We start from the raw sequence: 25942 nt of genomic DNA on the forward strand, positions 1-25942 counted from the left end.
CTTAAATAAGGCCATCTCGTTTCTCGGAATCTGTTGCGCCATCGTTAATGCTCCTGTTTACATTTTGTTTCTGTCCCTAAGTTTTTCTGCCTGACATCCACAAGATATCAACTGCAGTTGACTTTACCTTTCTCTAGTTACATCCTTATTTACATTGTGTCATCATCCCCGAAGGCTGAAGAAAGTAATAAACCTATTTTGACAAAGTAAGGAGTCGAAAGAATAGATGTGTGTTTTCAAATGTAGGGAGTAAAAGTAAAAGGTGGTCAGTAAAACAAAATACACAAAAAAAACACAAAAAGATACTGTACCTCACAAAATCTACTTAGGTATAGTAACAAAATGTATATATATAAAAATAATCAGATGTAGTACATTCGGTAAAAACATTATTTATCGTGATCACAAGAAGGGTAAAAGGTCAAAATCTTCATTGAGACCTCAATACTCCTAAGGTTGACTTCCTCCCATGTTTTCCATCTTCATAATGTTGGTCTGATTGATTTTGTACACAACCTGCTCCATTTTTGAAACTGGAAGACCCTTCACATTATCAACATCGAAAACAAGAAAGTCTTTTTCCTATACAAAAGATGAGTGGAAAGACATCATTTTGGAAGACGATCTTTTGGAAGTGGATCTTGATCAGGAATACGCACAGAACACAGACACGCACAAGCTTTTCTCAGATATTCATCAACTTTCTGAAAAAGATCTTAAGTTAAATCTTCATATGCATATGATAAGCCTGTCTTATTATTGGAGGAAAGATTGCGTTTGTTTGACTGTAAAAAATTGTTTTTAATTTTTTATTCAATTACAGTTCAGTCTCTACTTTTTTGTTTTGTTTTCTAAACACATCTTTACGTCTACTTAAGTACAGTGTGAGTACAGTTGCCACTTCTGCCGTTTTGGTGTTATACAGTGCATCTTACTTCATTAATTCCTACTAAGTGAAAATAAATCTATTTTATATTTATAATAATGCAGCTATCGTGTAAATTCAAGATGGAAAAAAATGTGGGCCTAATGGGGGCAATCCAACTTTGAAAGTCCTTACTCAGATGACGTTCTTCTTTCTTTTTTTCTTCGTTTTTTTTTTTGGTCTCGTGCGGTAGCTAGTTGTAGCCGTTAGCCTTAATTGTTGCTAAGCTAGCTGTTACTTGGATGCATTTTAGTTTTCTTCTCCCTTGTTCAAACAATTTGAGACATTTTAAGGTGTCATTCTAACTTTTAGTGTACTATATGGCTCTGTTAAACGGTGTAAATCTTGATAAATTAATAGAAGAATACACCGTACTTGAAAATGTAAGTTAATGTTTAACTGTCACCACAGGTAGTTTGGCACGGTACTGGATGTACAGTACTGTATTTGAAGGCCCGTGCCTTTGCTGAATATTCGATACAAACTCAAAGAAATAAGTGCCATAGAAGAACATTGTCATAGTCTAATCTTTACTAATACAATACAGACAATTACAGAGTTAAATGGCAAAGCCATCCTGTTGGAGACGATGCTAGACGACGCTAAAAGACACGTGAAATGTTATGAGACCAAGGAAAAAGTTGCCACAGAAGGTGAGTTCCTGTTTCAAAAACAAAAATCATTTAAGCCTGTCCTGTTCAGCCGTATGGCGATGCAGAATGGTTGGATCAGAATGTGCTGGAACGGTTTTGCTGTGCAACAGGGGAATTTGAAATATTCCCTCTGCTTATTTATTATTATTATGATGTCTATTGAATATTCAGCCGGACAGAAAATGGTTTTAGGGGACAGACAGAGGGACAGAACGGACAAGGGGGAAAGTGGTGTGAACTATAGCTGAACAATAATTAGACAGTCTAGCTATTTGACCGCAAGTACCTTTACAACAGTCAAATCGTTTTCTTATTTGTAGACGGGGTGCGTGTGTGTATTATTAGCGGTCCCAGCACACATCTTGAACTTATTAGTGAGTGAACACCATATCACATTCCTTTTTTATTTTCAAGCTACTGCGTATGATGTTGATGTGGCACGGCTATGTACAGTATATGATACCTTTTAGGCTATATACTGTACTACATTGCCTTGGTGATGTGTTTTTTTTCTGAGGCGTATTTCTATCGTCTACTGCATGCCAGGTTACTGCAACGAACGTCCTCAGGTTGGATTGATTTCATCCGCAGGCATGCAAACATTAATATAAAGTTTTTATTAATACTGTCTGAGAAGTATTCATTTAGGTATATGCTTGACACATGACAACTGTGCAACATCATACTGAGAGCTATTATAATCAGCATCCTCATCTGTGCAAAATGTGTGCTTTTATTTCATAATTTGCCACGTTTATATACCAAAATAAGCTAAAGATAACTGAGATATAATGCGTCTACGTATTAGATTCTGCAGGTGTATCTAATGAAGTGACTGGAAATACCTAATAATACATACAAAGAAAAGACCTTATGCCAAGCCACATTATTAGACACACTTGATCTGCAATGCAATTCAGCAAATCTACCTAATGATAGGATAACTGACTAGTAGATCAAACACACTCCATTGTGTCTTTGACCAACCTCTTTCAGAAAGGGATGCCCTACTTGCCACAGTGAACAACCTGCAGCAGGCTTTACAGGAGCAGTGCGAGCTCAGAGGTAACACAAGTACATGTGTTGTATTAGGATAAGTGTTATTACATATGGCCATCCCTCGTAAACTAGTCAAAGATGATTTCAATTCCTTTCTGTAGGGCGTATCCCCAATGTATTTTGATTGTTTGTTATATATATGACATCACAATAATACAATTGAGGGTAGAATATGGCTCATAAGAATAGTAATGCAAATATCTTCTCCATGTTCTAGTGGCGAATGAGACATTGAGGCGCAATATGGCAGTCTTGAGGCAACAAAGTAAAAGAACAGCAGAGGTAAAAACTTCAATAAGTGAAGACTGGACTTTATTCAAGGGCTTAATTTCCACTATATGGTTGTGTGGCGGTGTTGTGGTTTATTCGCCTGACTTGTGGTGCAGGTAGGGTGAGATTACGCCACTTACCAATGATGTGAATGGTTGTATGTGCCCTGCCACTGACTAGAACCAAAGTCCAGGGTTTGGCTAGTTTGCCTTTAGCCTGTTCTCTGCTGCTGCTGTTCTCTTCTGTGAGCCTGAACAGGAAACTCAGTCTCGAAAATGGATGGATGGATAACTGTTTACTAGTAATATGTAACCTAAATATGTATCCTATGCGCAAATATTTAACTTGTTTGCATTTTTTATTAATTTATTTTGGACAGAAAAACAATTATGTGGTTGTGTTGTATGTTGTTTGTTATCGTCAGGATGGAAAGGCTGAGATCCAACGACTGCTCGGTGAAATGAAAGCACAGACAGAGAGCCACAAGAGGGGGCTAGAGACTGTAACGCAAGAGTGCCGGCGACAGCTGGCGCAGGCCCACAAAGAAGGTTTTAGTCAACGTAAGAGCAGTAAACATTACTCTCACACTACCTCACTGTGTTAAGAGCTTTTTCACTGAGCTCTGCTACTAAAATAATCCAGCCATATGTTACGTGAGACATCAGTAGTCTGGAGGAGAATGCATATTGCACACATGAGGGATTCGGACAATGAAGTCACAATGTAGGCAACTGTAACATTCATGTATCACAAGCTTGGAGGGACTGCGCAGTTGGCTATTTCTCAAGCAAGACATTGTGTCCAAATTCTTGCCAAATATAGGTCAAATAGGTATTGAGAAGTTGACCAATAGTTCACAAAGCATAATCAATAACCTGATCAGTTATGTAAAGGAGGGAAGTTGTACTGTGGTGATCATTCCACTGGCATGTTTTCTCACTTGTTTAAAAATACTTTAAGATATACTACACAAAGGTCACTGAAAATAGTTTCAAAAGTTCTGGACAGGATGTATACTTGTAACAGTTTATTCTTACTTATGTTGTCATTATTGGTGTCTATTATTATTATGATTGGTATTATTGGTGTCTAAATCCTTTTTTAGATAAATTCATGAAAAATTAGGACAAATATGTACTAAAAGTTTAATTAATATGTGTTGAATGGGAAACCATATCTTATCATATCAAAGGTAGTTAACAAATTCCTAGAGCTAGTGAGTAATTGTTAAGAAAATACACTGCTTATGTATTACCCCACCAACCAATGTAATTGGGGTGGGAGATATAATTGATTCATGGATGGATTGGGCTGCAGGAGTAAACTATTCTGAATGAAATATTACGTTTCATATTGTTTTAATAACATTTTCTTTTTAATAAAAATTTAGACTCAAATCATGAATCGTTTATTTCTGCAATGGTAATACACCAGTATTTAGAAGCTCTTTAACTAAAATGATATTTTTAATGCTGAAATATATTAATTTTATGCATGAATTGTTTTGTTCTACCAGATAAATTGAAAGAAATGTTATCATTTCTGTATCAAATATTATTATTTATTCACATTCCTAAACAGAAATATAGTTGGCTGTTGTTGACTGTTATGCTTAATGCATTTCTGACTTTTCAGAAAATCTCCGCAAGCCAGTTCAAAATCACCTATAAAAAGGTCAAATCAGTTTGAAATGTATCATTCCAGTTCAAAATGGTAAAGCTTTTGAGAGCATACTAAAATTGATTTCACATTAAAGCACTTCGTGGTGATTGATGTACTCGTCTCTTTTTATGACAGGAGGTCTCATAAATTTGTCAAGGACTGTATGTAGAGTATATTTAGGTGAGATGTCTTTTACTGCAGTGCAAGCCAAAGAGGCTGAATTTATGAAGTTAGTGGAGCAAAAGGATCTGGATCTGGAGGAGATGAGCAGGAAGCTAAAGGACCAGGAGAGAAAACAGCAAAGTGAGCTTTTGAAGTTGCAAGTGGAGGTAAATGGAATTGAATTCCTCCAACAGTGCTGCTGTGTATTGTAGATATTTTGTTAAAGTTGTGTTCATGGGCCCACTAGCCAAAATGGTAAATACAGAGCTAAAGCAGTAGGTAGTAGTGTCGTGTATTTGTTAATGACAAAGATATCATGAGAAGTAGGGCTGCATGATATTGGGGAAAAAATGACATTGTGATTTTCTTTAACCCTGCAATATATATTACGGTGTTAAAAAATACAGGTTTACATACATGTAACGTGAAAACCAGCGCGCATTTCTCTTTTTCCCTCTCTAGAAAAACTATGCTCAGTCGAGCACAAAAGTATAGGCTCGTGTTACATCACAGCGCCGGATAGAGCCGAAGACCGGAAGGCACTAGAATACAACCCAAATTCCAATGAAGTTGGGACGTTGTGTTAAACATGAATAAATACAGAATACAATGATTTGCAAATCATGTTCAACCTATATTTAATTGAATACACTGCAAAGAAAGATTAAAATATATTTAATGTTCAAACTGATAAACGTTATTGTTTTTAGCAAATAATCATTAACTTAGAGTTTTATGGCTGCAACACATTCCAAAAAAGCTGGGACAGTTGGTAAAAAAGACTGAGAAAGTTGAGGAATGCCCATCAAACACCTGTTTGGAACATCCCACAGGTGAACAAAGCTAATTGGGAACAGGTGGGTGCCAATGATTGGGTATAAAAGAAGCTTCTGTGAATTGCTCAGTCATTCACAAGCAAAGATGGGGCGAGGTTCACCTCTTTGTGAAAAAGTACGTGAGAAAATAGTCGAACAGTTTAAGGACAATGTTCCTCAACGTACAATTGCAAGGAATTTAGGGATTTCATCATCTACGGTCCATATCATCATCAAACAGAGAATCTGGAGAAATTACTACATCTAAGCGGCAAGGCCGAAAACCAAAATTGAATGCCCGTGACCTTCGATCCCTCAGGCGGCACTGCATCAAAAACTGACATCAATGTGTAAAGAATATCACCACATGGACTCAAGGACACTTCAGAAAACAAATGTCAGGAAATACAGTTCGGCACGACATCCGTAAGTGCAATTTGAAACTCTACTATGCAAAGCAAAAGCCATTTATCAACAACACCCAGAAATGCCGCCGGCTTCTCTGGGCCCGAGCTCATCTAAGATGGACTGATGCAAAGTGGAAAAGTGTTCTGTGGTCCGACGTGTCCACATTTCAAATTGTTTTTGGAAATTGTGGACGTCGTGTCCTCCGGGCCAAAGAGGAAAAGAACCATCCGGACTGTTATGGATGCAAAGTTCAAAAGCCAGCATCTGTGATGGTATGGGGCTGTGTTAGTGCCAATGGCATGGGTAACTTACACAATGCTGTGGCTCTCGCCCCAAGTGTAATCTGATCCGACATGCTTTCATTCATCACATTCTGAAAAGAGATACAGTAAATGAAGGTCTGTAATTATTTGTCGTGTCCTCATTAATAGTTATCATACAAAAAAAATAAGTGTATAACAATCTGGGCTGCTTGTGTATGTTGTTTAATGGGTTATAATTCACCGTGTCATTGGTGCTAATCCTATTGGCATGTCCAACCAGGTCGCTCTGCTGGTCACTTAATAGTACATTCGATTGACTGCATATCAATACACCAACATTATGCAGGATCCTGGAATGTGACTATTGTGCACTCCTACATTGCGGTGACAATTCTCAAACGATATATTGTGCAACCCTAAACAGAAGCTAAATAAGCCAAAGCAATGAATGTAAGTGCAAAAGAATAGAAATCAATGACATACATTTTTTTAATCATTTAAATGATGATGTGGCAATGTTTGTACAAGCACTGAAGACAACTCTGAACAATAACTGTGATGATTGGTGACACTAGTGCCAACACAACAGATCCAGGCTTGTCTCCACTAATATTATAGAGCCGACGACAAAGTTAGGTGATTCAGGGTCACATGACAATGACAGGAATGCTAGTCTCCTCATTACAAGGCCGTGTACTATCAAAATTATTGTTGATGTTGTTATTTTAATGTTAGTACACATACAATTGCTTTAAAGTTGAGTAATTTAGCACTGTAGTTATGCTTTGATTTTTAATGATATTGCTACATGTGTGCCAAGCATATTGTTTTTTTTTTTCTTTTGTTTGTTTTTTTTGTTTTCGTAGTTTGGTGAAAAGTTGGGAAGAATTCAGAATACTGCTCAGATGAGCCAGTACCAGCAGAAAAACCATGACTCTGTTTTTACTGCACAACATTTCTTCAAGAGGGTAAGCATGCTTTTTTTTTTATTCTGCTTAGAGCAATGTTCATGTTCTAAAACAATGTTTGTTTGGACCTTTCGTCAACCCTTAAAGGTTGCCTTCCATCAGTTTTTATGAATTGTATTTTTATCATCTGTGATGTCCTTTAATGCTTTAATATAATTTGGGTTGCAAATGGCCAAAATGTTCTTTTTGAAGTTATTCTAGTTGTTCTTTTCCACCTGGCATTCGAGACGGCCGGATTTCTCATTAATATGTGACATGTAAATGAGCTTTGCTTTGATTGGATCGCTCATCATCCGCAATTTAAATATGGAAAACAGCTTGGCTCTGATTGGTCCATGTCACGGTGTCTGCTACCGTTACGCAGTGCTTCTCAATTGTTTTCTGTTACGACCCCCCCAGGAAGAAGAAAAAAATTTGCGACCCGCAGCCCCCGCGAGTACAGCTCTATATAACATTGTATATAAAGGATAATATAGTCTAATCGTTATAAACATTGAAGAAAGTACAAAAGAAAGATATAGATCAATTTACAAAATATTTTGTTTTCAGTCTGTAACAGAAAATAAAGTGCATCAATTTCCCTGAAATAGAAAAGAGCGAGCGCAACGAGAGCACCACTGCCATTTACTGCAGTGGATGTGCAATTAGACTTTATTCTAGTACGGCAAATCATGTTCTTCAGGGTCTCACACGCCCCACATGGCATCGCAACGCGACCCCCCAGGGGATCCCACCCCACTATTTGAGAAGCACTGCTCTAAAAGCTTGGGGCGGCCAAGCATTCATAGCGACATCACGTCCTTCAGTGCTACGTTAAGTTTCGTGTCCCTCCCAAGAGTTTGATTGGGGGATTATTTATACTGTACACACTGAACGTGCATTCGCCTCATTTGCACCACATTGATATGCTCCTCCCACCTCGGTCCTCTTCAGCGGGTCGTCGGCGCGCTCACGTCTGGCGAAGGTGTGCTGGGAGCGGCCACGGCCAGCGCGACAAGTCATCGCGGTGGGTTCGTTTGATTTAGATTTTTGTCTTCCCAGTTCCACTCCACATACCAGCCCCTCTGCCCCCTGACCCTCACGGCCCCTGACAGTATGCTGTGAGTGGCCACGGCGGCCAGCTGGTCGCCCATCCCGGTACTATCATTGTCAAGCACAATTCACCAAGCGTTGGATTGTTGGCCCACTTACTCTATAGGGAACCTGATGGGTGGGTGAAAATTTAAAAGAGAGGGGGGATATTTTTAGGTTATTCATGCTTGTCATCCGCTCCCATTCATTTGAATTGAACCTGGCACAATGAATGATCATTGCTGACGACAATGAATGCAAGCTTCACTATTTCATCCAGTGTTACATCATAAATTATGAATATGGTTTAGTATTGTTTTAAAACACAACATGTCAACTTTGCAGACTGCATATGTATGGCTAAAGACTGGCTTGCTTAAAACCTGGAAATGCCCTGTTGCCGTTCCACTTTGTTGAGTGGGTGGGTACCAACCACGATGTGGGCAGGTACTTGAGTATGAATTGTCAAAGCTACATGAAACAGTCTGTGATTTCAAATTCACCCGTTTTGCCAGCCTTATGCTGTTTATTGTCTTTTGCCTTCAGTCGACAAACCGCATAGATGTCAAACCATGTAACAGACTCATTTTGACCAATGTGCATAAAACAATAGAACAAAAATGGATTCTGATGGAAGGATTTGACAAACATCTGTTATTTGTTATTAGATTCATTTTACTTAGAATAGATAGGAAAATGCCTTACTTCCATAGTGACTGTAGGCCAGAGAATAAACAATCGTTGAATTTTCAAAAAAAAAAATGGAGGCAGTCTTGTAGGTCATAACTCATACAGTATATTAGCAAATGTTCTGGGAAATGTAATCTTTGTGTCCAGGATGTGCATGTTTCTATTAACTGTGTTTGTCCTTTAGAAGCTGCAGTTCTTCCAGGAAGAGAAGAACAAGGAAATTGGGGCTCTACGTCAGAGAATAAAAGAGCTGGAAGACAGCCAGCGTACTGCCAGCCTCTGCAGCCGTTCGAAGAAAAGAAGGACCTAAATTGTTTAAGGCTAATAGTACTAATGGGCGGCTGCCATGTCACCTCTGTAGGTTCGAGCAACAGTTCACTCGTCTTTAAATTTTACATTTCCAGATTCTTTGAGTTCAGGTATTTGACTTCTCATAGGGTCATTTAACAAGAAAATCATCTCCCATGCACCGTGCACTGTCATACATTGATTTGCAGTTTCACTGCCATGGTGGCAGGTGACCAGAGTACTGAGATCACAGTTAAACAGAGGCTGTATTTCTAAGTCTTTAATCCAGTCAGACACCTGCATCGGTTCATGGCAGGCAGGTGGAGCAGTAAGTAGAAAAACACGAGACCAATTGCCATTAAAAAATAAATTCTGTTGATGTTTTCCCTAGTTATTTCACTGCAACTCATTTCATGATTGATTTCTTGAAGTTAACCTCAACTCAAAATCACTGATGCTGTTGTGACACATTTGTCTGACTTTGCAGGGTTCAGTTCCAACTCAGCGATGGGGTGAATGTGAATGGTTGTCGGTCTTTCTATGAGTCCACTGGATGAATGGTGTAGAAAATGCATGTATGGATGCCTAGTTCAACTCATCTTGATTTTTGATGGTGATTTGTATCTCATCCTCTTTGTGAAAGAGGCGGAGTACACCCTGGCCTTTCCATCCACCTCTAAAACAGATCTATGCTTGATGAGCTGAACATGTTTTATGGAGTGTTGCGGTAAAGGTTCACTGTACTGCTATCTGTCTCAGTCTTCTCACTCTACTGCTCACCATGACGAAACACCTGAATAAAGAAGCTTCTCCCGGTGAGGCTTTGTAATCTCTTTATCTGTGCTGCTCAGACAGTGTTTGAGAGGGAGCCTAGTGCTAATCTCACCAAGAACATTATTATGTAATACTGTTGCGTAACATTTCATCTCACAAAAGCTCAGATAGAGCAGTTGTCGCCACATTCCACACAGCTACACGGTAACAAAAAGCATCCATATTTCCTATGACTGACGTGATCACATTTCTTAGTGATAAGGTTGGGCCTCATTTGTTGTTATAAGATGACATCAACCTTTTAAAAGGGTTGGGACAGACTTAAACTAGAACAGGATTACAGCTCATGACACGAGTGTAGTACGTCTTCCCTCAATGAGGCAAAAGACTAACGGGTGGGCGGAGGTGAGGGGTGTGGCCTGAGAAACCTTCCTCCTCATCAGAGTGTTAGAGTGCATCGGAGGGCTGTGATGGGTTAAGATTCCTAGGTTTGGAAATTAATTAAAATGGACACCACAATTTTGTTTTGATGACATTCAGCAGTTTGGAAACTTGGTAAGCACGTACATTGCTTAAATATGTCCGATGAAAGCCTTGCATCTATCTGTGTAGTGTTATTGTTGGATAATACAGCAGGGGTGTCCAGACTAAGGCCCGCGGGTCATTTTTTTTTGGACCCCGCAGCATATACAAAAAAATAACATTTGACAAGGCCCGTAATGCTATTGGTTTGGGTGTTGAGAAAAAGACTGGGGTGGTGGTCCCCTTTTTTAAGAAGGGGGACCAGAGGGTGAGTCCTGTGGGGGGTACCGAACCCCCTGATATAGGCAGTTCGGTCCCTGCATGATCAGTGTCAGAGTTTGGCCCGGCAGTTAAGTCAGATTCGCTTTCGGTGACGGTTGGACTCCGCCAAGGCTGCCCTTTGTCACTGATTCTGTTCATAACGTTTATGGACAAAAAAATTTTAGACGCAGCCGAGGCGTAGAGGTGGTCCGGTTTGGTGGCCTCAGTATTGCATCTCTGCTTTTTGCAGATTATGTGGTTCTATTGGCTTCATCAAGCCGTGATCTCCAACTCTCGCTGGAGCAGTTCGCAGCTGAGTGTGAAGCGGCTGGGATGAGAATCAGCACCTCCAAAACTGAGACCATGGTCCTGAGTCGGAAAAGGGTGGAGTGCCCTCTCCAGGTCGGGGATGAGATCCTGCCCCTAGTGGAGGAGTTCAAGTATCTCGGGGTCTTGTTTGCAAGTGAGGGAAGAATGGAAAGGGAGATCGACAGGCGGATCGGTGCCACTTCTGCAGTGATGCGGACTTTTTATCGGTCTGTTGTGGTGAAGAAGGCGCAGAGCCGAAAGGCGAAGCTGTCAATTTACCGGTCGATTTACGTTCCTACCCTCACCTATGGTCACGAGCGGTGGGTCGTGACCGAAAGAACAAGATCCCGGATACAAGCGGCCGAAATGAGTTTCCTCCGCTCTTCCTTAGAGATAGGGTGAGTAGCTCGGTCATCCGGGAGGGGCTCGGAGTAGAGCCGCTGCTCCTCCGCATTGAGAGGAGCAAGATGAGGTGGCTCGGGCATCTGATTAGGATGCCTCCTGGACCCATCCCTGGTGAGGTGCTCCAGGCACGTCCCACCGGGAGGAGACCCCGGGGACGACCCAGGACACGCTGACCCAACCTCAGATAAGCGGAAGAAAATGGATGGATGGATGATGAAGAAAATGGGGGGTGGTGTGACACCCATATCCCCCATGTGTGTAATTCACCTTACAACTACTGCAATTACCACTACTACTAATAAGAAATGGGATTGAAATATAGAATAGGGTTTTTGTCGATATGCAGAGAGAGTATTGACAACTAAAATAGTAACAAAATCTCTCTTTATAATGCCTCATAAATAAAGAGAAAGTTTCAGAAGCAAACGTTTTCATCCACTTTCTGCTCTGTGTCAAGGTCTAATTTGTGAACATATTACATTATTGATTTATTATCAACTTCAAGTAAAGACAGCTTTGAAGAGTGTCAGTTTATTACAAATTGCTCTTGTTTTAGTTCTGAATATGGGGATCTGATTAGGGCAGAGGCAGATCTATTCTAGTGGGATACAAGGCTGCGCATCACCCCAAAATCATGCAAAATCCCAAACTATTTGTCTTTTTTCCTTTAACAGAAAGCTGTGTTGTAGCAGTCTCTCAGAATAACTGTCATGTATAATTGCTTGATGGATTGCTTTTAGTGTTGAATAAACTTGAAGAATGTCAAAGTCGCCCTTACGTCCTTTGATTTATTTTTTTTTCTATGCGGCCCTCGGAGCAAATGTTTAGACATGGCTGGTGTACAATACGATGTAATTAAAATGTGATGTTACATTCAAAAAGACTAAGTCCAGTGGTTAACTTTTTTTGCACTCAAATGTATTTGTGTTATTAGTTAAGACTTAGTTGCGTTTGCGGTGACATACTGGAGATTTGGAAGTTAATGGAAAATGGTTCGACTGTTTATAATTTACTAGGATTATGATTATGCTTGCAGATGAAAGCATCATAAAAAATGCCTGCTGGACAGATGCGGGTAGCAAGCCCCAAACTTCATCACAGCCTTTACAGCCTGACAGACAGCTCAGACCCTGACCAAGACGGTGAGGAAGCAGTTGGACCGCTATGCCTTACCCCCCTGCAGAAGCTCACAACAGACATGCACAAGGACGACAGAATCATCAAGGAACTGGTCATCGGCCGCAGGGTGGGCTTCTACAAGGTTCGAGGGGAGATTGGTCATGGGACTTTCTCCAGAGTCAAACTGGCTTTTCATGCTCTGACAAAAGGTACCACTAGCACAGATGTCAGTATTGTGAGTTTGTTATGTAGTGCATTCATCGAGATGTGTGTGGGTCGATTGTTTGTTGAACGTGTTAATCATAGCTCGACACAACTGTTACTCTTCTTTGGCTTTGGATCATGGATGCTTTCCGTTCAGTTGCACAAATACTTTGGGATGCCCTAATACATAGGTGCCAAACTCAAGGCCCGGGGGCTAGATGCGGCCCGCCACATCATTTTATGTGGCCCGCGGAAGCAAATCATGCTCGTCAACGTCCGTGCTTTTTGCTAAAGTCTGTACCCAAATTCCAAATTGTCATAATAATAAACAATAATGTGTTTAAATATTGCATTTTTATGTTACCAAACTCTTCTTCTCCAGTAACTTAAACAATACTTGAACAAACTATTATCCTTGTCTTCTGATTTTAAAACTAGTTATCCCTCAATTAGTTATGTACTGGTAATAATATGTTTTGGTGATGATTCAACATTTATATGTTTCACTGTTCTAACGGCCCCTTGAGGGAAATCATAACTACAATGCGGCCCGAGACAAAAAAAAAAAAAAAAAAAAAGAGTTTGACACCTCTGCCCTAACACATTCACTAAGGTCTGCAGTGTCAATAGAGAATTTCAAAAATATTCTCTGGACAGGCTTTGGGTTTTTTGTTTCAATAAACGTTTTTAAACAAATCATACTTTTTTGTAAAATGTAGTAATGTCGCGGGCAGCGCCGTGATTGAACGGTTACCACATCCGCCTCACCGTTTTTGAGGTTGGGGGTTCGACATCTCGAGATTACGGAGTTTGCATGTTGTCCCTGTGCTTGCATAGGCTTTCTCAAGGTATATTCCGGCTTCTTCCCTCGTTCCAAAAACATGCATGTTAGATTAATTGAAGACTAAATTGTCTGTGAGTGTGAATGTTTGTCTATGTGACCTGTGACTGGGTCGCGACGGGTCCAAGGGTGGACCTTGCCTCTCGCCTGAAGTCAGCTGGCATAGGCTCCAGCTCACACGCAACCCTAATGAGGATACGTGGTATAGAAAATGGATTAGTGTATAGTAATGTTACTGAAATAAATCATACAAAAAAATCCATCAATAATCAGTTCATTACTACTAGCTATCACCATCACCTGTCTTGGTTGTGTGACCAGAATTTGTATTTATTTAATCAATCATGCAACTATGACAAATTTGAATTTGTTTCTGATTTGTCACATATAAAATTGTCATTAATTTTCTATACCTGCACTCTTGTGAAGTTATTTATCCTGGCAGCCAGTGTGGTTGAAGTCCTATCATTTGTCCTCATAGACAAAGTGGCCCTTAAAATCCTGGACAAGACAAGATTTGACAATCAGGCCCAGCGGCTTCTCTCCAGGGAAGTCAGCAGCATGAACTCCATGGAGCACCCTAACATCATCCGTCTCTATGAAGTGGTGGAGACGCCAAGTCGCCTCTACCTGGTGCTTGAGTACGCCGGTGGAGGAGACCTCCACAACAAGATCTGCAATGAGGGAAAACTTGCTGACAACACCAGCAAGGTCACATTCTCACAGATCCTCTCTGCCATTAAATATATGGTGAGTCAATGCAGTGAGCAACTGCACTAGTCACAAAACGTAAGGGATATTCAGCTGTCGAGTAACATTTCAGGACGAACCTAAAATGCGCCATAACCGTTACAGGTAATGTGACCTTCTCTCAACTTTTAAGTGCACCTCTCCAGCTGTTCAACGTTTCCAAACATTGTGTTCAACTTGCTGTTCTCTAACAAGTACCGGAATGGCAAAAAAAAAAAAGTTACATTTTCTTTTAAATTTCCAAGGAAGTCCACTTCTGCACCCTTTTTGTGACTCTTCCAGTCGTTCTGTATCTCTGTTGTAACCTGTTGATGGATGACACACTGTGACAGTCTAAGCTCAGTGGCCACTTCAGAAGTGTTCATCACAGAGTTGTATTTTTTTCATTGCTAGTAAAATGGGCGATGGCTGTATTCAAGTTAAAAGAGCAAATATTCCAATAAGATTGCTTGAAACTGCGACTAAAAGGGTAAAACATGCAACAATTTCATCCAGTCGTATTAGTGCGAGTGCATATGTTTTATTGCTCCCTGTAACATAGGCACGATATTAGACATTGTGGTTGAAAGTTGTCCTCTTTTTCACCGGTCTGTAGATTCCGCATTATTACCCGTTTTGTCAGCCACTCCTTGTACAGACCAATTTCATATTCACAGTAAAATATTTAGCTACTATAACTCAAGTTACTGATACTCTTTACTTCATATGAAAGTATGGTATGCCAATTAAGACAACTACTCATGCAAGGTCATGCTGCACCCCCCAAAGTAGTATGCAACCAAATTTTGTGCCAGTGTGACCAAGTGAGAAAGTTGGTCACACCAGTGCTACCAGTGGAAAGGTTATAGCATAGCCCTGACATGCAATAATAATATTTGCAAGATTAAGAAATTAAAGCAGCTTTGATTTACCTTGCAGCACAATAATAACATCATCCACCGGGACCTGAAGGCAGAGAATGTTCTGTTCACCGGCAGTGGCTGTGTCAAGGTGGCAGACTTTGGATTCAGCACGCAGATTTCCAACCGCAATGATGCCCTCGACACCTTCTGCGGCTCACCCCCATATGCCGCCCCGGAGCTCTTCAGGGACGAGTGCTATCTGGGCCCTCCAGTGGATGTGTGGGCAATGGGGGTCCTACTTTTTTTCATGGTGACCGCCACCATGCCATTCCGTGCTGAAACCATGGGCAAGCTGAGGCGCTGTGTCATCCAGGGCGTGTACAGTATCCCCCCGTGGGTTCCTGGTCCCTGTCAGAGACTCATCAGGGGCATCTTAAAGGCAGATCCCATTGAGCGTTATGCTGTTGACCAGATGCTGGGTTGTGATTGGCTTTTACCTGTGGAATTCCCTTGGTCGTTGGCATCTCCGGAACCAGCAAGCCCTCTGCAGGGCCTGTTGGATTCTGAAAGTAGGGACCTTGTGGAGGAGGAGGAGATGGAGGAGGTCCGTTGCTCACTAGAGAAGCTCGGGTTTACCTCAGCACACCTACGGAACAATCGACTAAATGACCGCCGCACCCCTGTTGCAGGGGTCTATCGAATCCTGCTGCACCGAGTGCAGAGGAGGAGGGGCTGCGACAGCCTGCCGGTGGTCCGAGGGATGGTGAGCGACCCTAAGCGGGAGGGACTTAGAGCATACAGGGGCCTCAGGCACACGTCCAAACTCTGTGTGCTTTCATAATATGGTATGCAGGTCTGCTTTTTATTATACCGCTTTTGTATTCGCATTGATTTAAATACTGTTTTCAATTTCCCCCTATCTTGAATTACCCACTCGACCAATCATTAGAACACATTAAGAGAGTAAGTTTTCAGTTTTCAAGACCCTAGATGCCAGCTTAGCCCTTTTGTATAAGCAATGTATTTAAAAGAATGATTTAACATTTACAGTACATTATTGTCGAACTCAAATAAATGTTTGCTGTCGCGCTCTCCAGAAGAAAAGAAAATGAAATTGTCACTTTGGTAATATTTCATATTTATGCAATATTTCCTTGCACTGAAAAAAAAAAACAGCAATGAAATAATGCAAAGCTTGAGTGTATCTTTTTTTTTTTTAAAAAACAATAACAAAAATATGTGCCTGGTAAAAGAAGATCGAGTTCTTGTGCATCTTTGGAGATGTAGGAGAATTATATATGAGTGTATGTGGGTGTGTGCGGTGGCAGTTTCTTGTATGTGCGGCTGCACTGGGGGGCATTTCTGGGGAGCAGTAACCCGCTTCCCAAAAAAAAAAAAAATGCTCCGTAAAATGGTTTTCTTTTGGCAAAATGTGAACGATTGCTGTTTGTATGGAGAATTTGTATCCCCTTGTGCAGACATCATAAGGAGTCTTCAAAATGTTGCTAATAAATGTTGACGTGAGATGTTATCAACGATTGCAAGTTGCAATGTTCTTTACATTTTGGATTTAATTCAATTGACGTTCATTTTCTTAGAACAATGCCAGTAGTGTGTAGGTCTACTGAAAGTTGAACAGTAAAAGTACTCAATGTGCACTTAAACCGGCCCTTTTTGTAGCTGTTTGTGTTAGTTTACTGTATTAGTTGAATTAACATGTAGCATGTTCATGCATGCCGAGTCCATGCATGATTCATATCAAAATTATATACAGTATTTGTGTGCAACAGCAGGAGCACTCTTCAAATATTTTGGAGCTTCATCGGCCACTGAAGATGATGGACACCATCCATATCTCCACAACTCACATTGATTTTTTTCCTTGATTTAAAAATATTTTCTGTTGGTGTATTTTTATTTGTTTATAATTGAATATATTTTAAAGAAAATATAAGGTCCACTCCTGTGTGTGAGTGTGTGTTTGTTGGGGGATGTGTGTGTTAAGAGACACCTTTTTAAAATCACACAAAATCAATTGGAACATGTAAACATTGAACTCCATAATCTTTTGAATTCCTTTTCATTGTGTCTGATTCACAATAGAACCATTTTGGTCCATGATAGCAACTACAGGGGTAGTACACTTGGTCACTCAGATGATGATCACATGAATGTGCAAATATGAATATTTCTGTAAATCTCAAACAATAACAAAGGCTGCACTGTGTGCTTAAATGACACAGTCAGTAAGCCAACCGGCTAGTCGCGTAGGTCGTATTAATATGACTTACCTACTTACTATTATTCTTCCGGCATCGAGCAGGTGGCCGCTGCACCCGAACGGAGCTGAAAGTGCGCCTTTATGTGGCCTGTTTACCAAAGTTTCACCAAGTTCCTGCGAGTAAACAATAGCCACGACAGCAGCTGGCAGGACCCCAGATGCCGCACGGTGGGACCCCTCTCTTTTTCACAACCGGCCCAAACCAGCTGGCCCCAAAGCCAACTTGTCCGTTTTTTGGTACGGGAGAGCACACTAAAGCCTCCCTCAGCCATGCCCTGGCCGACCCCCTCCTGCAGCAACAGCAGATGGCGTGGCGTGGCTGCGGAGACATCTGCAGGGCAGACAATGGGGGCTGTGTCCGGGCCGCTGGAGCTGACAGGCCCGGCCGGAGCTGCGCTATTGTGTCTTTACACATGCAGATTAGACGAGGGGTTGGCGAGGGGGGCGTTTTTTTTTTTTCTGTCTTGTGCTGCAGGGGGACCGCAGTGAGCAGATGACAGACCAGAGCCCCCCTCTCAGACAAATTTGCTGAGTTTGAAACTTTTATTTGCCCTTCACCCCTCCTCTATGAGCCCTGTATTCAAGCATTACTATTTGCAAAAGAAAGTGAAAACACACACCAAAGATTATGATTTCTGCTGATGTCTTTTTTTATTCTTTTCCATTTGTAAATTCCAACAATATCAGATTTTCTTGTTTTTTTTTTTTTTTACATTTTTTTCCAAGAATGAGAATGTACAATACTTTCATATTTAGCATTAATTTAATTCAGCCGGATTCTAAAGTGAAACCTTTAGAGAACAGGCATGTATGTTCTCTTTTTGATATTTATCTTTTTTTTTTTTGTCATTGTTAAACGTCTAAAGTGAAACCTTTAGAGAATGAAGACAATTCTGGAAAGTGGGAAAGATTTTCGCTGACTGCAACTGTTGTCACGCTGCTCAGCCAAGAGGCCATCTTGAAAAAGTCTCTTCTTAAGAAGTCCTCTTCCTCAGCACCGCTTCTTCTCCTGCTGCGCGTGCTTCGACGAGCGACGCGCGCACGATCCGTGAGACCGCAGCACGCACGCGTCGCTTCTCCTTCCTCTCCAAACCTCATCCGCACAAAGAATGAGGGTCGATGATGTGTCGCTCTCGAGGCATACCTGACCTCATTCACACAAAGAATGAGAGTCACCTCGGCACGGACGGACCAAGAGGCGACGTGCTGCCTGGATTGGGAATCCTCCTCGGGAGTATCCAGGGACGAGCAGAGACAGCCTCATCCTGTCCGTCAGGATGAGTGTTTCCTAGATGACGAGCTTCACAGAGAAGAGCCCGATCCCGCATCAGCGCCCGGGGAGGCTGATCTCGGGAACCCAGTCGTTCAGACGCCGGCTCTCCTCACAGAACAGATGCAGCTTCTCCAGAGAAGGGTCCTCCCAAGCTCCGTCGGCTGGGTTCTGTTCCGCCAGGAAGAGGAGATGGAATTTACACAAATTGATTGCAGCGGCGTGGGAATCGGAATCCCGCAGGCGGATTCGCTGTACGTACCGTGATGAGGACGCAGTGAGCATCTTCGAGATGCTCCGACTTGTCGGCGACAATCTCAGCCAGACGCTGCATGTCGCTCACTCTGACGATGCTGATGTCGTTGTCGAAGCAGAAGGACTGGATGAGGGTGAAGTGGATCTGCAGAGCGATGTCACACTCGAAATCCTCGTCCACGGCCAGCACGCAGAAGGACGCACTGTCTGGATCACTGGGGAAAACAGAGAGCGAGAGCGAAAATCCAGTTAGCTATCATCTCCATCGTTACTCAGTCATACAAATTTGCGAAAGTTCGGTTATCTTAAATACAATTCTTACAGATTCATCACTTTTGCGCACTCGTAGACCCCCACGGTGAGGGAGTGGTTGTCCATGGCGGTCACCAGCACCTCTTCCAGTGCTTGGCCGGTGCACTCGGCACGTTCGGTGGTTTTCTGGGTCAGAACTTCCTCAAGAGTCATGTTGATGACGATGCCGAGACTCCTCCAAGGCAAAGGGAGTTTGGAAAGGCAGTGAAGCAGATCCGCAGAAAGAGCAGGCTGTTCTCGGAGGAGAGGCTTCCCTCTTTTATACAGAGCAGCTCGTGCGGGGCTGCCAATGAGCTGCTCTCCGATTGGCTGCAGCCGCGCCATGTATTGGTATGATAATGCTATTGTCACACTTCTGGCTCGTGGCAGATTGATGGAGGTCGTCGAGCCACGCACGCCCCCCCCCCCCACCTAACCCCTTTTGGGATGCAGCGGCTACAAATACCCTCATTTACGCACGCACAAAAGCGCGCGGCGCTTCTTTTGTGCAACTTGCAAAAGACAGAACACGTGACTCGGTGCACGCGCGTGCTCGTGGAAGACATATACCCGCTTGCATCACTTAGAGGAATCGATAGTTCTGTTGTTTTCAATCAAAGACCGACACGCGCGAGTTCTTGCGGCCACAATCCACCCCGACAGAAAATGCGCAAACGAAGCTTCATGCAGTTGTATCGCTTTTATGCAGGTTTGTTTTTATCTTAGAATTAGCGTATAGAGAAAGTGTGCAACCCCCCCCCCCCCCCCGATCCGAGCCTCAGCAGTCCACGGCGAGAAAAGGCAGGTGGACGATGCCATCTGTGGGCTCGGGGCTGCCCCCCCCCCCACCATAAAACAGTCCTATTGTGTGCGCAGAAGCCTTCTATTGTCACAGCTCCCATACAAATGGAAATGAGCAGCGCGTGCCAGAAGCTGGTGCGTGCTGCTGCAGGGGTCACGCAGACCACGTGATCATCAGCTGTCCACAAAAAAATCCTTGTCTGCTTCTTTTTATTTAATTACTCTGCTCGAGGCTCCAGGGACTGGAACGTTTCACTTTTCTGCATTTGGTCATGTGCGACCCAATTTTTTGTATTTATTTATTTTCTTGCTTTGATTTGTTTTTTTTTTGGTTTTTTTTTTAAACGTGTAGTTAAACTCGCATTGTCCGCACAGTATTTCACCAAACTCTGGTGAATGATACTTCATTGCTGCACGTGTTGCATTCGTACCCCTCCATTACATTTGACTGAGTCATAAACGTGCATAATAATAATCGCAGAGTCATCAGGCGTGTGGCCACTGCTGTATGTAAATATGGGAGTGATTTTTAATGCTGCGGGTGAAAAGGCGGCGCAGGACTCAGGTTCGTGCTGATTGATTCCGTCTATTGTTGAACTGAAGGCAAAACGACAGATGGAGAAGTGTCGCAATGAGCCCCCCCCCCCCCCATACTACCTCCGTCCTACATCTTTTGTCCACGACTTTGCATGCGGTGCCCTGTCTGAGTTTGGATTCCATTTGATCGGCAAAAAGGTTTCGGTCCAAAGTGCAATCTGCTGTAGATGATCAAATCACCCGCAATGTGTGCTGTAAACATACGGAGGGAATGTTGAGACAACAAACGCTTATCGGGCCATTATTGCACCAACAACAAGAAAAAGAAAGTGTTTACTCGCAAAGTGGCAACTTGCAGTTTCTGCCCCGCACGTGCGTGCGTGCACGTCGCCTCACGCACCAGCTGACGGAGGCGCAGTCCAACGCGGATCTGTTTGAGACTTTTGAGGATTGGCCGCGAGGCTTTGTGGCTGCAACACATGTGCTTGGCGGAGGTGTTGCTCGGGGATGAGCTCCTGATCTGTGGTGACTCCCCCCCCACCCACACCATCATTGGAGCGCTGCCGTGCAAAAACGACTTTTTGGGGGAGGTTACACACGTTTGAGATTCAAAATAAAATTTAAAAAAAAACAAGTCAATGACGCTCAGTGGCGCTCATCTTGCTAAAAAGTCGCAATCTAGCGTACGACTGCAGAACCACGAATCGCCTATCTTGTGTTTTGGTTGCAAACTTTGTAGTGAATGAATTAACTAATGAATGAATGTAAAAGTGCCCTGCACGCGCGCAGCAGGTGCTGGCTGACTTCCTTTGTCCGCCCTCCCCTCACCTTCCCCAGGGGGGACAGATGGCGCCCCTCGGTCGTCATGGAGATGGATGCAGACAGAGAGATAAGACCCGGCGGTATAGCTCCAGATGCCACGCGCCTCGAGTCAAGTCGGTCTTTACGTATGCAAACTAGTGGCGCGTGTCGCTGCATGCAACTTATTACATACGTCTTCCGAAGTTGTAAAAGTCCGACATGCGATTTCATTCATGACACAGCCAGAACATGCAAGCGTGTTTCCGAGAATAACTTGCCAAGAGCAGACCGAATTGGATGACTTTTTTTTCTTTTAGGATTTTATAGGACAAGTGCAACACTGCATGAACACCGCATTGAGTTACCGTGAGAAATCCAAAATGTTGCAAGGGTGTACACTGTCTTTTTCATAACTTCTCCTTCTTTCATGTTATTCATCTTTGGTGTCACTCAGTTACCAAACTACTCTCAACAGCTTTTTTTTTTTGTTTTTTTTTTTGAATTAACTATTGTCACAATTATGATTGCTTTGACAAACAGATGCAAAAGTTTGCAAGTTTAAACAGTCTGGAATTTAGGGACTCAAGTGTCAAGTGTGACTCGTCAATTCTAATTAAAAACAACAACAATAAGGAAATAAGAAAGTGATGTTTTTAAACAACTAAGAATGTTGAGATGCATGCACCCGTTGCACCTGTAACATGAAACGCGACTCACTTTCACATCAGGCTTTCATCATGAAGTTAAAATCATTTCATTTCAAACTTCTTTTCCGTCCTTGTATGACACTTAATTACGGTCAAATCTTCCTTCAAACGTCTGTGTAGGCTAGAGTCAATAACAGTAAAGTATGACACTATAATTGATCATTTCTAGTTCCATATTTCTCTAGGAACAATCTTTATGAGCAGACTCACAAAATGATTTTATACGACGTTACGGCATCCAAGTCATTAAAATACGTTCAAATCACGAACTAAACATGTCGGTTTGGGTCAGAACTTTGACAGAAGTGTGCTCCTCTTGTGTGGTTTCATTATTCCAAAATAATCAAAAGGTCTGAAAGTCTCTACATCTGATCTTTTCTTTCAAAGGATGCCGCCCCGACGTTGGAAGACTTCTAAAGGCACGCGTCCCTGAGGGCAGGCGGAGGGCAGCAGGCCTGTCGGAGCCATTGTGCCTGAAAGAGCCAATCAGAGAGCGGGCGTGTGCCGGGACTATAGCATAAAAGGTGGCAGAGTCTTTGAAGGCAACCCAAACAGCTCATCATCAACGGAACTGGAAGATACAACCTCGCCATGCAGTCTGCTGGAAAATCCCTGAAGGAAGCTCTGCTCTGCGCTCACAGCGAGGATCGTCTCACGGTTGGAGTCTACGAGAGTGCCAAAATTATGACCGAGTAAGTTTCAATATGACTTTGCGCATTGTGTTGCTTTGAATTCTTCATCGTCACCATGCAAAATCCAAGCAAATCAGTTGCACGTGGTTTCTCTCTGTTTTCCCCAGTGATCCAGACAGTGCGTCCTTCTGCGTGCTGGCCGTGGACGAGGATTTCGAGTGTGACATCGCTCTGCAGATCCACTTCACCCTCATCCAGTCCTTCTGCTTCGACAACGACATCAGCATCGTCAGAGTGAGCGACATGCAGCGTCTGGCTGAGATTGTCGCCGACAAGTCGGAGCATCTCGAAGATGCTCACTGCGTCCTCATCACGGTACGTACAGCGAATCCGCCTGCGGGATTCCGATTCCCACGCCGCTGCAATCAATTCGTGTAAATTCCATCTCCTCTTCCTGGCGGAACAGAACCCAGCCGACGGAGCTTGGGAGGACCCTTCTCTGGAGAAGCTGCATCTGTTCTGTGAGGAGAGCCGGCGTCTGAACGACTGGGTTCCCGAGATCAGCCTCCCCGGGCGCTGATGCGGGATCGGGCTCTTCTCTGTGAAGCTCGTCATCTAGGAAACACTCATCCTGACGGACAGGATGAGGCTGTCTCTGCTCGTCCCTGGATACTCCCGAGGAGGATTCCCAATCCAGGCAGCACGGCGCCTCTTGGTCCGTCCGTGCCGAGGTGACTCTCATTCTTTGTGTGAATGAGGTCAGGTATGCCTCGAGAGCGACACATCATCGACCCTCATTCTTTGTGCGGATGCGGTTTGGAGAGGAAGGAGAAGCGACGCGTGCGTGCTGCGGTCTCACGGATCGTGCGCGCGTCGCTCGTCGAAGCACGCGCAGCAGGAGAAGAAGCGGTGCTGAGGAAGAGGACTTCTTAAGAAGAGACTTTTTCAAGATGGCCTCTTGGCTGAGCAGCGTGACAACAGTTGCAGTCAGCGAAAATCCTTCCCACTTTCCAGAATTGTCTTCATTCTCTAAAGGTTTCACTTTAGACGTTTAACAATGACAAAAAAAATGAGACATATATTAAAAAAAGAACATATACAGTGTGCCTGTTCTCTAAAGGTTTCGCTTTAGAATATGGCCAAATAAGCCAAAAAAATGGGTGAAAAAACCTCAACATTACAATATAAGCTATTAACTTAATTAACAAATATTGACTGAAAAGGTCAAACTAAACTGAAAACGTGTTTAAAAAGACAAATGAAACACAAAAAGCACGTAACAAAACAAGTTTTCCCTTTGTCAAATGATATGCCATAATAGCTGCACGGGGAATAGCATTTGTAAGGAAGCAATAAAATATTTGAACTCATCATATCTCTCTCTTTTTCACTGACTCTGTAGTGAATCCAACATTTTTGTAAAGCTACCGCAAAGATGTTCTTGTCAGACCTGCTTGACCCATTGACCGTCGCTCTTTGGGAGTGTCTTTGTAGGCTCGCGTTCATGTTTTGGTCAAGATTAAACGCACTTCACTGTGAATTTCTTTGAATTGACTCACACAAATGTCAGTAAACATTGCTATAATACAATCTCCCCAAAGTCAGGTTATTTCTGGTGTTGAAAAGCTGAAAGGTTAAAGCATGACAAAAATATTAATCGATTCAATAATCAAGGAGGGTTTATATCTCAACTCATATTGTTCAGACGACTTTATAATTCCAACTTTGTAGGAACATTTTGGGAAACGCCCTTTTGTGTTCCAGCACGAATGTGTCCCAGCGATAATGTGAGTTTGGTGTGGAGGAGCAGACCTCAGCACCCAAGTGGGCTTCACCTTGAGGTCACCAACCGATGGCCGAACATTCTCCTTCTGGTAAAGAGCAAAATACATGGTTCCATCAATCACAGCAAGTCGTCCAGTTCCTGAATGGTGAAGCAGCCCCACAACATCAGACTACCACCGCCATGTTTGACTGACCACTACAGGCATAAACATACAGCATTCTACACCTGCTGAGCTTTTCTTTTACGGTTCAATTTTATTTTAGTCTCAGTGACATTGTGAATTTCCTGATCTGTGGTGATTTCGTTTTTAATGGAAAATATGATCCCACAAAACCTGAAAATCCAAAGGTGTTCCAAAGGTCTCCTTCGCCACAGCTGCCCCTCACGCTGCCCAACTACCCTGTGTCAACCGTCGAGACCTTCACGTTCCTGGGAATGAACAGTCTCTCGGGACCTGAAGCGGGAGATCAACATCAACTCCATCCTCAAAAAGGCCCAGCAGAGGATGTACTTCCTGCGGCTTCTGAGGAAGCACGGCTTGCCACGGGAGCTGCTGAGGCAGTTCTACACAGCGGTCATCGAATCAGTCCTGTGTTCTTCCGTCACAGTCCGGTTTGGTGCTGCCCGGAGAAAACCTACCCCAGCATGGGGGAAACATGGAAACTCCACACAGGCATGGGCCGGGATTTGAACCCCGGTCCTCAGAAATGTAAGGCAGATGTGCTGGCCAGTTAAAATCAGCCCAATTCATTTCATGCCCTTAGATTACCTAATGTTGGGGCTGTTGAATCTTGACTGATGGATTTTTCCCACTGAAAAATACAACCGAAACAGCATCACAGTTTCAACTCATCATCCTCTTCTCATTCTAAAATCTATGAAATCCCACCCAACCGAGAGGTGCAGCATAATGAATGTGAGATTTTGGACTTGGCACGCGTACTTTATTCTCTTGCTTTCTTGCGATTCAGACATTTGTAGTCATCTTTTGTGACTTTGAATTCAGACTCTAAAGTCACTGACCCGCAAGTATTGTATCACTATTGCAGAGTCAACAGCTGCTGTAGCCTCCACGCCCCACAGTCGCACACAAAGCCGGACCAGCTGAAACGCAATCAGCGCTTTAAATCTCCTCGGCAACCCACCCGCCACTTACTCCATCTGCTTTTCATTTTAATTAGCAGAAGAAAGAGAGGGTGAAGGGTGACAACGACAGAGGCTTCTGCAATTCACTGATACGTTACGTGGCTGTACTGAGAGCAAAATAAAAAAAATCCAAAATACACGGAACCCCCACGTTCATTGCGGGTTTTACATTCC

The 25942-nt window shown here is 42.9% G+C and overlaps 4 protein-coding genes across 11 annotated transcripts; 3 read left to right on the forward strand and 1 right to left on the reverse strand.

The window, feature by feature from the left end:
• Nucleotides 1-828: 828 nt before the first annotated feature.
• LOC133490051 (coiled-coil domain-containing protein 152-like) lies at nucleotides 829-9588 on the forward strand. Of its 3 annotated transcripts, none has more exons than XM_061799581.1 (8): nucleotides 829-1308; nucleotides 1473-1578; nucleotides 2575-2643; nucleotides 2855-2919; nucleotides 3332-3467; nucleotides 4771-4898; nucleotides 7084-7185; nucleotides 8119-9104. In XM_061799581.1, exons 1-8 carry the CDS (start codon nucleotides 1246-1248, stop codon nucleotides 8203-8205), a joined length of 756 nt encoding a protein of 251 aa, XP_061655565.1. In that variant the 5' UTR covers nucleotides 829-1245; the 3' UTR covers nucleotides 8206-9104. The 3 variants fall into 3 exon arrangements, with proteins under 3 accessions (XP_061655565.1, XP_061655564.1, XP_061655566.1); XM_061799580.1 differs by lacking the exon at nucleotides 8119-9104 and adding an exon at nucleotides 9131-9588 and having other exon boundaries at nucleotides 830-1308; XM_061799582.1 differs by lacking the exon at nucleotides 8119-9104 and adding an exon at nucleotides 9131-9588 and having other exon boundaries at nucleotides 834-1308; nucleotides 1483-1578.
• Nucleotides 9164-17524, forward strand: nim1kb (NIM1 serine/threonine protein kinase). Of its 4 annotated transcripts, none has more exons than XM_061799578.1 (4): nucleotides 9164-9303; nucleotides 12542-12833; nucleotides 14151-14419; nucleotides 15338-17524. In XM_061799578.1, exons 2-4 carry the CDS (start codon nucleotides 12560-12562, stop codon nucleotides 16100-16102), a joined length of 1308 nt encoding a protein of 435 aa, XP_061655562.1. In that variant the 5' UTR covers nucleotides 9164-9303; nucleotides 12542-12559; the 3' UTR covers nucleotides 16103-17524. The 4 variants fall into 4 exon arrangements, with proteins under 4 accessions (XP_061655562.1, XP_061655563.1, XP_061655560.1 ...); XM_061799579.1 differs by having other exon boundaries at nucleotides 9199-9307; XM_061799576.1 differs by lacking the exon at nucleotides 9164-9303 and adding an exon at nucleotides 9925-10049.
• A 36-nt stretch (nucleotides 17525-17560) lies between these two features.
• Nucleotides 17561-19725, reverse strand: LOC133490052 (growth arrest and DNA damage-inducible protein GADD45 gamma-like). Its single transcript, XM_061799583.1, has 3 exons — nucleotides 19390-19725; nucleotides 19075-19282; nucleotides 17561-18983 (listed from the first exon to the last, which is right to left on the reverse strand). The coding sequence occupies exons 1-3, from the start codon at nucleotides 19701-19703 to the stop codon at nucleotides 18870-18872; spliced, it is 636 nt and encodes a 211-aa protein (XP_061655567.1). The 5' UTR covers nucleotides 19704-19725; the 3' UTR covers nucleotides 17561-18869.
• Nucleotides 18994-24209, forward strand: LOC133490053 (growth arrest and DNA damage-inducible protein GADD45 gamma-like). 3 transcript variants are annotated; one of them, XM_061799586.1, is made up of 4 exons: nucleotides 18994-19066; nucleotides 22592-22896; nucleotides 23004-23211; nucleotides 23303-24209. In XM_061799586.1, the coding sequence occupies exons 2-4, from the start codon at nucleotides 22796-22798 to the stop codon at nucleotides 23414-23416; spliced, it is 423 nt and encodes a 140-aa protein (XP_061655570.1). In that variant the 5' UTR covers nucleotides 18994-19066; nucleotides 22592-22795; the 3' UTR covers nucleotides 23417-24209. The 3 variants fall into 3 exon arrangements, with proteins under 3 accessions (XP_061655570.1, XP_061655569.1, XP_061655568.1); XM_061799585.1 differs by lacking the exon at nucleotides 18994-19066 and adding an exon at nucleotides 19286-19315; XM_061799584.1 differs by lacking the exon at nucleotides 18994-19066 and adding an exon at nucleotides 19553-19709.
• The last annotated feature ends 1733 nt before the right edge of the window (nucleotides 24210-25942 follow it).

Source organism: Phyllopteryx taeniolatus, chromosome 15 (assembly GCF_024500385.1).
Source record: "Phyllopteryx taeniolatus isolate TA_2022b chromosome 15, UOR_Ptae_1.2, whole genome shotgun sequence".
Classification (NCBI taxonomy): Eukaryota; Metazoa; Chordata; class Actinopteri; order Syngnathiformes; family Syngnathidae; genus Phyllopteryx; species Phyllopteryx taeniolatus.